General features: G+C 40.0%; 1 protein-coding gene across 15 annotated transcripts in view; it reads right to left on the reverse strand.

The window, feature by feature from the left end:
• DTNA (dystrobrevin alpha) overlaps nt 1-14,117 on the reverse strand; it is a 446,516-nt gene that overhangs the window by 16,575 nt on the left and 415,824 nt on the right. For 9 of the 15 annotated variants that reach the window (XM_004386871.1, XM_004386876.2, XM_004386879.1 and 6 more), the window contains 2 exons: nt 10,985-11,081; nt 369-528 (listed from right to left, as the gene is read on the reverse strand). In XM_004386871.1, the coding sequence (XP_004386928.1) occupies nt 369-528; nt 10,985-11,081 (257 nt within the window). Of the gene's footprint in view, nt 1-368; nt 529-8,374; nt 9,247-10,984; nt 11,082-14,117 lie in introns of those variants that run through there. The other 6 variants (XM_004386870.1, XM_023741171.1, XM_004386873.1 and 3 more) reach the window with 6 other exon arrangements.

Consider the following 14,117-nt stretch of genomic DNA (forward strand, 5'->3'; position numbering starts at 1 on the left):
GGCAGCTAACCAGAAGGTCGGCAGTTCCAATCCATCAGCCGCTCCTTAGAAACCTTACGGGGCAGTTCTACGCTGTACTGTAAGGTCGAAATAGACTCCATGGAAACGGCTTTTATGAGTTGGAACTGGCTCGAGGGCAACGGTTTCTTTTTTGTTGTTGTTTTTGTCTGTTTTTAGCGAAAGCTCACAGGACAATGAGGCAGGGCAATAGAAGGAAGGTAGGACAGTGAAGTGAGGAAGAGATTAGGGTAGGGAGTTTCTAAGAAACCATACTCTGTATAGCTCTGATAACTCGCAACCATTCAATACACCTCAATGACATATTTTCCACATGAAAGTAGAACCCAACAAAAAATAAAGCCACTTACTTTGTGCAAAAGCCTCTTGTACATCTCCCCCGACCCCGGTGAGAGAGTCCTGAGGCGTGTGCGTCGGGGTGGAGCAGGTGGATGCTGACCGGATGGGCATGGGGATTGGCCTGCTGATGGTGTGGCTGGGAGAGGAACGAGGAGAACCTGCCCCTTGGGTCTGAAGAGACAATGCAAGTCATTAATTTGTTTCCCCAAGAATTGTCATACACCCTCCCCAATGCCTCAGTCAAATGTTAAACAAAAACGGTGACAACAAAATTCCAAAGCAGGGGGGAATCCCAGGTAATTGCGATGGTAAACCTAAAACCTGGGTTGAAGGTGCTAATTAATTTAGGACCTTATTCTATCCTTATTATATATAATCTGAAGCTTTGGTTAAAGATTGAAGTTTAAGAATATTAGTACTGCATTGTTCTATATGAGATGCGTGACTATTTAATGAAGCTATTGTTAAACAGAGATAATTACCAGGTGTTATGTATATTTTTTCTCCTTGAAGGAAGTTCTACATATAATAAAAAGATATTAAAGAGAAGGTTTTATATATGAACTAGGAGACTATTTGGGATGGATGTGATTTCTGTATTTCCTAAATTTTCAAACTGTCTGTCCTGGCATCAGCTTTACAGGATAACTCACAATTTAAATTGTGCCATGCATGTTAATTAAGCCTATTGAATCTCAAATAAGACTCCAACAAAGTTGTAAATTCTTTAATCCCTATGTTACAGTAAAAGCAGATTTTGTCAAAAATACTCTTAATTCAGGGATTCAAATTGGGAAAAGAAAAAAGAAATCATGGATTTTATTTTTGGGCCACTGCTTCCTACAGGAAATGTCCTCTTCATCTCTGAAAAAGTAGTATTCTAGCAGGACAGAAATACTAGGATTTAAAAAAGAGTGAAGATAAAAGTAGAAAACAACTAACAGCCATTTATCTCTGCACTATAGTCACTGGCTCAAAACCATTCTGACACTGTCACACATGGAATTTTAAGGCTTTGCACAACAAGCCCCCTTGGAAACATGCTTCCTGTTTGAATAATTAGATAACAACAGAAGTCAGTCACACATGAGTAAGAAAATGCAATGTGTCCCTCAAGTGCACAGATGATAGATTAGGTGTTCACATCAATTCCATTTCAGGCTGTTGGGTCTGGCTAGATAGAGTGAGGTCTCTTGCACAGCAATGCCCAGAGCTTCATCATAAACCCCTTCAAACTCCCAGACATGCACCACTAGAGCACTGCTCTGGAATATTCAGTTTAGATCTTTGCTGTGGGCTCAGCTGCTTGCAGTTAAAACACACAACATCAATCCTGTACAATGCCATGCTGTTAGCTCTCCAGGGCCCAGCATCACACATAAAGGTAAAATCTATAACTTGAGAAAAACCCAGAACTAAAAACTAAGCAAAAAAAGAGCAGAACACAGAAGATAACTCATGAAGTGCCCAATGGGCTGAGGATTCCATTCTTTCACTCTCAACAGTACCTTGTAATTGTCCGTCCAGGCCCAAAGGAGGGAACTTTGCATGGTTGCGATGTTTTGAATCCCGCTTTCCTCAGCCCGCTCAAGGAGGGATCTGGTTTTCCCCAGCGAACTTTAGCAGCTCAGTTCCATTACAATTAAAACGTCTGCTTCTGAGCTACCACCACACCCCCCAGCTTCCCATGCCAATAATAACCTCACATTTGAGTTGTACATCACAGTGTACAAAGGGTTTCTATGTATGGTATCTCACTGATTTCTCTCCACCAACCTATGAGGTAAGCCAGCTGCCATTGAGTCGATTCCAACTCATGATGACCCCGTGTGTGTCAGAGTAGAACTGCGCTCCATAGGGTTTTCAATGGCTGTGATCTTTCGGAAGTAGATTGCCAGGCCTTTCTTCCAAGGCACCTCTGGGTGGATTTGAACCACCAATCTTTCAGTTAGTAGCCAAGCACTTAACCTGTTTGTGGTACCCAGGGACTCCCCTCTGAGGTAGGTAATATTATTCTAAATGTGCACTTGTGGTTCTTGAGGCTCAGAGAGCTAAAGGGAATTGCTCAGGAGATGGAGCTACAGAGTAGTAAGACTGGTGTCTGAGCCCACTGTTCTGATTACCCAGGGCTGCGGGAACCACAGTGGGTTATGGCTAGTGGAGGGTCCCCTCAGAAGAGACAGGTGGTGCCAGATGCCCTGAGGGCTGCTTCCCCTGGCAACCCCTCCTATGTTTCCTTTCAAAGGCAGGTCCCTGAGGTGGCTCCCTGTCAAGGAGCCAGATCACAGCAGGGTAGGGGACTGGAGATGGGCAGTTGGATAGAGGGTTTTGTGGGGAATAGGCTCTTCTTGCCCCCACTGCACAGGCTGCCCTCCCAACCTTGAGAAGCCAGACCCTCTTCTGTGGTGGGAGGTCCACAATAATAATATAACTCCACGTTTGTATTTAACTGACAGTGTTTAAGGCACATTCACATACATCATTTTATTTCATTTTCCTAACAGTGTAGGGGTAGGAAGATAGTATCTTATATTTATATAAGCAATTTGCAGTATAAAGCACTTTAACCCCAAATACTTCACTCAATCCTCCTAACAACCGTGTGAGATTCCCATTTCACAGATTAGGAAACTGAGGCTCAGAGGGGATCACTGGGCTACCCGAAGTCTCAGAGCTAGTGAATGGCAGAGACAAAATTGATCTACAGCCTTCAGACTACAAGCCTAGGTTTTTCCTACTGCAATTACAGCTTCTTCTCAGGATTGTGGGTGGTCACAGAATCCCCAGCTTCCAATGCTACCCAGGGGCAAACATAGAAAGGTTTAGCACACTGAAGGCTGAGACAACACAAGGTGTGGACTCATCTATGTGTGGTGCTGGAGCAGTGTGCTAGAGGCCTCCTGCCCCGCCAGGCAATACCTTTTGGTGGCTGGGTCATAGGAGGGCTGTGAAAGGGGGCCCAGGGTGGTGGAAGAGCCCGTGGGTTATTCATCAATTAGTACAGAAATACAATCTCTTACCCACAATTTTGAAATACAAAAAGCTCTGAAAACCACATGTTCTTTCATAACTAATTTAGCTCAAACTGATGTGAAGCTATTTATATGGTATCTGTACTGTATTGCCTTTCTAAAATCTGAAAAATTCTGATTTCTGGATCACATCTGGACCCAATGATTTCAGATGTGGAGTTAGGAGCCTGTATTTCAATATTTTAATGGATATATTGAGGCTGTATTGAACACAGCCCTGCTTACACAGGTTACCCCAGGTTGTCCACTGTAGGGTGCTCGCGGGGCTTTCCCGCTTTGGGCAGAAATTTCAAGGCGAGGCACTGTTCCCCTCTTCTCTTCCTGCACTGGACTGTCCTGCCAACCTTAGTTTGTCTGAGGCATTCCCAGCCCTACATCTCCCTGCTTAGTGCTCAGTCTCCAAAGCCAACTTTTCCTACTCCTTTCTATCTGCTTCCTGCTTCCAAACTCCCATTAGTGGTTCTGTGTTAAGAGAAAAATAATCGACTGTGGTTATGTGTTAAGGGGAGAACAACTGACTGAATATAAATTACATCAATGTGTGAATGACTAATAGCCACCATCTTGTACATGGATCTCTAATTGGTGCAATTTCAGGCAGTCTGATTATGTGAAGAATTTAGGTGGAAGATTCTGTAACTGAAGACAAGATCCAGCTACACCTTTCCTGCAACTTGCAACTCTTGAGTCACATCTAGTTGTCTTTACCCAGTTCTTTGTCTTCTGGGGGTAGGACCCTGACTCGGTGGGTGATCATGGCCCTATTTCTCTTTCTCAGGACACTGTCCAGTTTGATGTATAGCATCTCTTAGTACCTACTGCTAGGAATACCATCTATGGCTTTCCTTTCTGTTCTGTTCTTGTGGGACCACTAGGAAAGGGGATTTGCCTCTTGGCATTGGGGTGGATCAGTGGAGATCTCAGTATGTTTTGTGTTCACAGGTGGTGGCCCCTGCAGAGTGTTTGCCTTTGGCCATAAAGCGAGGTTGTCTGCTAACAGCTTTAGAAGCATTAGAGGAAATAATCTCCGTGAACATCCTTCCCTGGAAGTGACTCGATGAGTAATGGAAGAAAGACTTAAGGGACAACAGTCCATGCAGATCAATATATAGATCTAAAATTCCTGAGAGTTGATTTATGGAAGAAGGAAAACATATATCACACTTGGCAAATTTAAAATAGCTATCTTCCTCAAAGAGAAATAAAAAATTAATTTCCCCACTCCATCCTCTGGGCCTCCTCAACTTGCTGCTGCGTCGATTTTTAAAAAGTCTGACAAGATCCATACATTTTCTGAACTTGTCCAGGAAGTATTTTGGTGTTCACTCAGCACCAGAAACGAGGGATGCCTCAAGGCAAGGACTAAACGTCTAATTGCTGAATCAGCACATCCTTGCAAAACGGAAGTGCAGAGGACCATGACACAGGAGCTGGGGCACTATGTACCCAGCCCCCACCCTCCGATCTGAAAAACCTGCCTCCCAGGTTAGGCCAAGAAAGCAGCCTTGTCATGTGTGGCTGCACTTAGCCTGGGGAGGTACAGCTATATTCAACCCTCTTCCCATTATTTCTTCCAGTGATTATCATGATGATTTACTGACTAGCATCAAACTGATGAGAATTTCTGGAGTCTGGCTTTTATTAGGGATTGTGTGTATGAAGCACTGTGGGTTACAAATGAAGTGATTAATTTTTGAGAGGTCAGGCAAGAGGTGCCATTTAACTTGGGTCTTAAAAGTGGAGATTTCCAGGCAAAAAAGAGGAGGCATTGGGAGGAAAGAAGAGCATTCCAGTCCTCGGGAATAGCCTGAGGAAGACAATCGGAAGTGCCAGGGGTATTGGAGATACAGTAGAGGGGAGGGGCTGGGACCAGTGTGGTTGAAGCACCAGGTTGGCTGTGGGGAGTGGAGGGAAATGAGGCTGAGATGAGGTACAGCCAGGTTTGGGGTCTTCAATGTCATAAAGGGAGCTTAGACTTTAACCTGAGCTAGAGGGACACCTTCTAAGGTTTTTAAGCAGGAAGTAATTTTTACTTCTCTGAATTACTTAATTAATCTCGTAATTAAAAATAATTATGTGAGAGAGAGACTGGGAGAGTACATTTTTGAACGCTAAATGAGAGTCTTCATATTGCAGCTGATTATCTCCTTGCCTCACTTTTGATTGGTTCACCCTCTACAGACTACTCACCAGAGACGATAGGCAAGGGAAATAAAAGAAGGAGAAATCCAAGCTGGTAACATTTTTTCTGGGCAGCTGATATTCCATAATGTGTTTGTCAGAATTAGGAACCCGAGCAACTACAATTTCCTGTGTTAATTGGACGAGCCAGTTGTAAATAAAGAGAAAAGAATGGGGGTGGGGGCAGGAGACAGAATTTGGAATTATGTTTGACTTTCTTCCTCTGATTGAGACAGTGTTGCTAACTGTAAGGAAAAGAAGTGAGTGAATGAGTGTGTTTGTAAAATATGGGTCAGATTTTAAAAGCTTCTGTATACTCATGTGTATATGTAAATCTGTCTATTGTTCTAGCTACATTTATACGTACATCTGACATTCATATATTTTAAAATCAAAGTACTTTCATATCTGTTATTTTCTAATCTCTACAACAGCCCTATGAGCCATGTATTTTCAGTAAGTTTGAAATAAAGTACCAGGGAGTTGATTGACTTACTCAAGATCTCATAGCGGTGAGCAAACAGTTGGTACTGCTGGAACTCAGGTCTAACTCCAGTAGTCTCTCTAAGAAAACTATTACTGAGGCCTTACCTTCTGAAGTTAAGGCCAGGATATTTGGTTTTAGACTGAGACAAAATATTTGAAAATGAAACTATACCAGAAACCCTGGGACCTATTGCCACTGCAATTAAATTGCCTTCATTATTAACTTTTTTATGAGTGTTCGGTTTATGGTTCCTTCAATAAATATTAAAATACACAAAAAAGAAAGAGGGTAGGATAACTTCAATTCAAGTTTTGTAAAAAAAAAATTTATTGCTTATGATATCATAATCATCATACTATATTACAGGCACTATTGTTTTTTTAGTCATGTTCTCTCCTCAAGGGGGATAAATTCATGCATTACGTCTAACAAGAAACAAAACATGTAGGGATCATATACGCCAGTATATTAAAATACTACATTGAACCACACAAACTTATGATAAAGTAAGTAGAGGTTATTAAATCAAATGCAACTTGTTGTACGGGGAGTTTTAAGTTTGATTTTACAAAGAGGAAGGCCCCAAAGGGACAAAGCTCATAAATAAAAACAGAATTTAGAAGCAGATACCAGACTAAAACCTCTAAACTCTATGGAGATCATGTTATACTACTGGAAGTCTATATATTTGGATGGCATTTGTTTATTTTGTTATAGAACTGCCTCTATGGGGTTGCGATTTCTGAGGCTCTTCTTATAATTTTGACTAAAGGTCAGCATAAAAAAGCAGCCTCGTGAACCCTGCTTCCACATTTGTTCATTTCATTGTTCAGAACTCCTGCTCTAAAGCTCCAAAGGAAGACTTTCTTTTATATTTTATGCCATCAGGAATTTTGGTCCCTTGAGAACTGATATTTCTGTTCTGATAAACCACCGAAGATGTTTTCCTTTCTTTGCCCCATTGCCAGAAAGTTCAGAAGAACACTCCTGTCCTTTATGATAAGTATATTTGCGTTTTCTTTTCCTTGGATTTTGATTTTTCTATTTCTACTTTATGAGTGAAATCACCGTTTATGTATTTTGCTCTAAGCTGCCTCAGGTCCTTTTTACAAAGAGGCTTGAATATCAAATAAATAAATGAGGAAAATGGACAAACTCTTCCACCACCCAGATGATACATTGCCAACATCTGGATGGTAACTTACTTGAAGCCTTAAGTACCGATGCAGCAGTACCCACTACTGTCCCCCTTTCCAAGAAGCAGAAGCTGCTGAGGGGCCCAGCAGGGAAAGCTGGAAGGAAAGGTGGCAGTGATGCTCTTAGGGAAAATGGCCTAGTTTGGCTCTATGCATCCATCTGTTTATAAGCTCCCTGGTCCACAGAGCCTTTCCAGAACGTGTGGCCTGGGAAATGGTAGGGAAAGGATCCCCATGGGAAATGGCTAAAGCAAGGGCTACTGACTAGAATGATTGCCCTCTCTCTCCACTGAGAGGAAGAAGGCCACCTTTGAGCCTTATTTTCTTTTTCTGCACATGGTGGAGCTCTAAGTAAACCAGTTGCCAACTCATGGCAGCCCCAACTTATGGTGACCCCATGTGTGTCAGAGTAGAACTGTGCTCCATAGGATTTTCAATGGCTGTGATCTTTCAGAAGTAGATATCCAGGCATTTCCTCCGAGGCGCTCTGGGTGGGTTTGAACCTCTAACCTTTCAGTTGGTAGCCAAGTGCATTAACCATTAGCCCACCCAGGACTCCACAGGCTAAGTAAAAGACAGGAAAGAAGAGAGGCCATTTGCAAAAAGAAACACCACAAGGAAGGCATTTTCCCCTACCATGATTTAAGTGTGTTGGAAGTACAATAACACCACCCCATGTATGCATTTATGGGCAATTACATAGGCTGTAAATGCTGTGTGTCCTTCACCCAGGGGAAATGTCTCTTGGTAAAATTTGACTTTCGTAAAGTAATTTTTTTCACAAAATACAAAATAATGTAATACATTGTCTTTATTGTCAGACATTACAGATTGGTTTTACACTTTCCTTTTTTACATACCATGGGAATGAAAGGTAAAATGTGTCCAGCATTTTGCAAACAGTTTTTGTTACACACAAACACACACAATGAATAATAGAAAAGAGAACACAGAAGAATTAAAAGATACGTTGAAATTGGACAGGCTGTGGTTCTAATGGGTCCATGGAAATAATGTGAAACTTTGTAATAATGCTAGAGAATGGGATATATTGTCATACACAACCTGGTACATGCACTTGAAAGCTGCTTTTATTTGGTTTTATTTTATTTTATTGTTTCAGTATGCTGCTCCCTCTGCTGGCTTCTGAATCTGACCACAGGATCAGACACAAGGCTTCAGTCTAGGATATGGCTAGAGTCACAATGCCCCTATTTCCCGAGAAGATGTGTGCAAGGATCTTGTGAAGTCTCAGAGCAGAAAGGTTCTTACTGATAAGACAAAGGCTGAACAGGACCTATTCTTTAGAGATTATTCCCAATCAATGGTAGGGACTCTGCTTGGGGGAAGAACTGAAAAGACAGAACGTGAAGAGTCAGTTACGGAGGACAGTCTTTTCTCTAACGAAATTGAGCACATTTTGCTGAGTGGTGGGGAACAGGGAATAACCATTATGTGATCAGCAAGATGTTTAATTGTCTGATTTTTATAAAAGAAGGTTCCGCATCTTTTCAGTAAAATGGAAACACTATTCAGAATGTGAGAGGATGTAGAAGTTAGCTTCGGAGGACTGTAGGTTTTAAGCTAACATTTTACCTCAGTGTAGCTTTAGTGACTGCGGTGGGTGACTTGTATTCAGTGATCAACAACCCAGAAAAGCATGAGACTGGTTTGAAACTTAGACCCCTGGAGATCTAGAAAGTTCCAAACACATTACAACTTGTTCCCCCTTCTAAAAGATGTAATAACTCTTCTTTTGACGGCAACAGTAGTAACAGTTACAAAAAAATGCTAAATTTTCTATATCTTAATTCAAGCACTACATTGAAAAGGAAGCAAATTAGTATGATTTTTTTCTTTCTTTCCAAACTGAAGCATGAACATACATTAGAGGCAAAAGCAATGAGAAAGACAGCAGGACGGCAGGCCCCTCCATTGTTAGTTAAGACCTGCAGTAGGGAACATAACTTACTCCCTGTTTCAGTTCTTCTTCCTACAGAAAGATTGAATCAATAATAGTTAGATTACCCAGGGTTCCGATAAGAGCATGTACATAGTGTGAAGAAATGGGGGGGGGGGAGGGAAGGGAGGACATCAACATGGGTTTGAGGACAGGTCAGGCCTCTGCCACCTCAGTGACTATAGTTTCAAGTTTATTTAATCTGTATGCGAGACTACAGATCCCCATCTCATTCCTCCTATCTTTCAACATGATCTCTCCCTATTCTGGTGTTAGAATATTCTGATACAATAGGCTGGGCTCAGCTGGGTTAGGTGTAAGCCAAGATGACTACTGGTACATAGACTCCTACCCCATTGCTATCGTGACAGAAGCTGGAGGAACATCAGCAGGTAGCTGTTTTCAAAGCTTCCTGCCATTCTGTGAGGGAAAGATGGGGTCAGTTCTCTTTGTTTGGTATGTTTGAAAAAGGAAGCAGAAGGAGCTTTAGTGGGTCATCAAATGAAATTAAGTGAGAAATAGCAGCAGGTTATTAATTATTTGGTCCCCTCTTACTGTATAGGGCACACAACAAAAAAATGAATTCTATACTTCACATGTCTAATACACTGGAAAAGTAAACTTTGTTCAGTAAAGAAAAAGAATTCCCAACATTGATTGTTAAAGAAGACACGATGGCAGAAAAAGTTGACTAAAGGGGAAAACAGTAAAGACAACAAAAGAAATGTTGCACATGGGATAATGGCACTTAGAACAATGCCTAAGACACAGTAAGTTTTTTAAAAAAATATTTGTTAAATAAATGAATAAGTGAAAGAAAGAAATCAAGAAAGAAGAGAGAGGGAGAAAGAGAGAAACAGTGAAAGAAAGAAATAACAAACACAGTAACAACAAATGATGGTGTGTCAGGGATGTGGGGGAGCCACAGACTGAAAGCCGGGCTGAGCTGCCCCAGGGACTTTCTCTCCATTGCTGTCCTATCAGTGTTCCTTTGGCATGCCTCAGTTGCAATCCATACTGGTTCAAGCTTGCTAACATAAGGCAGGATGTAAGGATGACCACACAGCACTGCCACTTCTACTGGACTGACTGTGGATGTGTCATCATAATTAGTCTATTTTTCACTTGAAATGTAATTTTGTGTATAATGAAGAAGAGAGTAAAGCTTTCTTAAAGGAAGCATGCCATTTCCCGACGAAAATGCTACATTACAGCACTCTACAAAGGACTTCTACAGATTATCTTATTAAACACTCTGCCTATAGAATAGCAAGATCTTCCCTTCAGAGTTTGCGTTTGAAGCCCATGGAAGTCCTGTGACTTGCTGCTAAAGTCACACAGATGAGCTAAGATATAATAGAGCTATTCCTCTTAATAAAACGGTTGTCACCAAGATTATTTAATGGCTGTATCTTAATTTTCTGAATTAGACATTAGCCTCTGTTCAATCTAGTCAGAACTGATGAAAACTATTAAATGTAAAGTATTTCTAAATAAATTCAGTTTTATTATTTTTATGGGCATAAGGCAGGAAGAAGTTGCCCCATGAAGGTCCTCAGCAGTGTGGCTCCAGGAAACGGGTAAGAATGAGTTCTACAACTGACTGCTACCTTTTCGTGTGTCTAAGAAACGGTTCTGTATCTGAGTTTGGAACAACATTTTGGGGAAAATGACACACAGTAACTGGAAAAACCATTGCACATTATGTGCAAAAACATTTTACAGATGCCACACTCAAAGGTCTAAGAAACATGTATGTGAAATGCCTTACCTTTAGTAGCTTCATGAGCCCTTCTAACTGGACCATTAGCTCTCTCCGGCTCTCCTGGAGAGCAGACATCCTCTGTTCCAGCTCATCCTTGCGCTGTCTAAGAAAGAAGCAACTGTCATCAGAAACAGCATTCAATTCACGGGGCTAATCACAGTTCCCACTCCTATGGGACTACTTGATTACCAGAAAAAAGGCCACCTCTGAGTCTTTGACAGGGTCAACAGGTAGGAGGAACTGCTGTCAGATGAGTGAACAATTGTAGCTTGAGGTGTACTTTTGTTAGAAGATTTAAATCCTTTTAGACATTTTCCCTCTTCTACCCGAAGCGAGGATGAAGACACTTCCTGGTTCACTTTGGACACATCATCAGGAAAGATCAATCACTAGAGAAGGATATCATGTTCACTAAAGTGGAGGGTCAGCAAAAATGAGGAAAACCCTCCAAGAGATGGATTGACATGGTGGCTGCCAACAGTGGGCTCAAACATACGAAGACTGTGAGGATGGCGCAGGACTGGGCAATGTTTCGTTTTGTTATACATAAGGTCGCCATGAGTTGGAGCTGACTCTGCGGCAACTAACAACAACAACCGTGAATTAATTAATCATTCAGTGAAATATTTTCTAGACGCTTGCTATATAGTGGGTCCCGTGCAGTGCCATGGATTTCCTTGAGACAACAAACAAAAACCAAACTGTCACTCAAAAAGGCCAATGCTACAGATCCTCCAAATCCAAGGACCCTTTTATAAATCTCACAGAAAATACCTATTACCTTAGTATTTGGTAATCTGATTTAGAAAAATAAATTTTAAATCTCTTCCATCCTTAGTATGCAATGTGGTGCCTTTCTGAGGTGAAATACTAACAATACATAGTTATTGCAGTCAATCTAAATTTTTTGGTTTGGGTTTGGGTTCATAAAACGAAGTTAGAATAAAGAAGTTTCTCTACAATTGTTCTACAACTGAAAATGATCTACAAGGATTTGTGTCTCATTTTGTTTAGCAAAACTTCTATTTAACTGTCGGCAAGAATGGAAACCACTAAGGATGCTTGATAATCTATCATTTATATAGACAGTAAGGGGTACTAAAATTTTCTTTAAATGGGGAAAAATGAAACACAATGGAGAAGGATATTAATAGCTCACATTTGTGAAATGTATTATACTTTTCAAAGCAATTTCAAATACATTATTTTATGACCATTAGTGAATACGTAATATATTCATTTTTTGCATGCCCCCAAGTCATCTGAGTTTGAAATATCAGAAGTTATATTCTAAAAATGTGTAGATGCTTTAACTATGTATATATTAATGTATGAGTATATATACCTAGTCTCAATTGCATAGACACAATATTAAGTGGAGCTATAGCGGGGACTCTGAAATGGAAAACTGACAATATAAAGATGTCACACTGAATTAGGTCAATGACATCGAACTGAAAGATATTTTGTGGGAGGACAGCTTAGGAATATAAATGAACTATTTCTGATCTGCTTTCATATAGGCTTTCTCTATAAAGAATTATGAGTTTTTAATTTATAAATACATCAACTGTTTTGAATATAGTCATATTTTTAGCTTATATTGTTACTTATGAGTTATTGCCAAAGTGCTGCTTCCTTTGATTTCCTCTTTTCTGAATCCAGAGGATGAGTACCATCATCATTTTATAGGCTTTAATGATATTTTAGTCTTTGTCTTCCTGGGCTGAAACATTCTAGTGTTGAAAGTCTTGCCCCATTCAAAAATACTCTTCAATGACAAATCCATTAGCTGTTTTTCTTTGACCTTGTCTGCACATGGTGTTTCGAGTACATACACAGTAGGGTTTGGTACAAGAGTAGAAAATTGTTTCTGATTTATCCAGTACTCTTCTAGATACTGCTCTATAACTTTTGGCACTTTGGGAGGAAGGTTGTAGCAAAACTCAAATAGTAAGAAATAGTAGGAGAGGCTTTTAAAAACTATTTAGAGAAAGTTAATTAGTGTTAATTTAGAATTATTTGACATTTAAAAAATTGTATTTATGCATTTATCTTACAGTATTAATCTCTTAAAACATGACATTTACTCTTTCATGCATTTAAGTTCAATTTAAAAAAAATATTTATTTAATAATGCTCTATTCAGTCTTATAAGTATTTACACCAATCGTTACCAAACATGGGTTTGAGAACAAGTCTGTGATATAGTTCACTGTTCCAAGGAGAAATAAGCAAACAAGGACTAAGTACTGATTTTTTTCCCATAAAGCTAAATTTATTCATCTTTAAAGGAATGCCTTTTATTCTAAGATTCTGTCAGATTATTGTTACTTTTATACATGTATTAAAAATACTTTCTTTGAGGACAACGTTGGGACAATTGGAAAAGTGTGAATAAGTACTGTAAATTAGAGAATAATATATATAAATGTAAACTTTCCTGAATTAGATGATGGCACCATGGCTATTCACAAGAAAGCCCTGGTGATCTGCTTCTGAAAGGTCACAGCTTTGAAAACCCTATGGAGCACAGTTCTATTCTGAAGCCCACGGGGTCACCATGAGTTGAACTGACTTGATGGCAACTGGTTTGGTTTTTGTTTTTTTGCAGTGGTTAAGAGCTATGGCTGCTAACCAAAAGGTCAGCAGTCTGAATCCACCAGCTGCTCCTTGGAAACCCCATGCGGCAGTTCTACTCTGTCCTGTAGGGTTGCTAGGAGTCAGAATTGACTAGACAGCAACAGGTTTGGGTTTTTTTTGGTTACATAGGAGAATATTTTTATTCTTAAGAAAATATGCCTCTAAATATTTAGGGGTGAAGAGCAATGATGTCTGCAACTTACTCTCAAATGTTTCACCAAAAATATGAATGTAATTGATGTATATAAACACAGAAAGAGCTAGAGAAGGATATGGCAAAATGTGAATCTCTAAGTGAAGGGTAGAAGAAAATTCACTGTACTATTTTACAACTTTTCTGTAGGCGTGACTTTTTTTTAAAAAAAAATATTTTATTGTACTTCAGGTGAAGGCTTACAGAACGAAAGGTTTCTCAAGAAACAGTAGTACACATGTTGTTTTATGACATTGGTTAACAACCCCACAACGTATTAACCCTCTAAATTCTCAACTTTTT

The sequence above is a fragment of the Trichechus manatus genome, unplaced genomic scaffold (genome assembly GCF_000243295.1).
Source record: "Trichechus manatus latirostris isolate Lorelei unplaced genomic scaffold, TriManLat1.0 scaffold00175, whole genome shotgun sequence".
Lineage (NCBI taxonomy): Eukaryota > Metazoa > Chordata > Mammalia > Sirenia > Trichechidae > Trichechus > Trichechus manatus.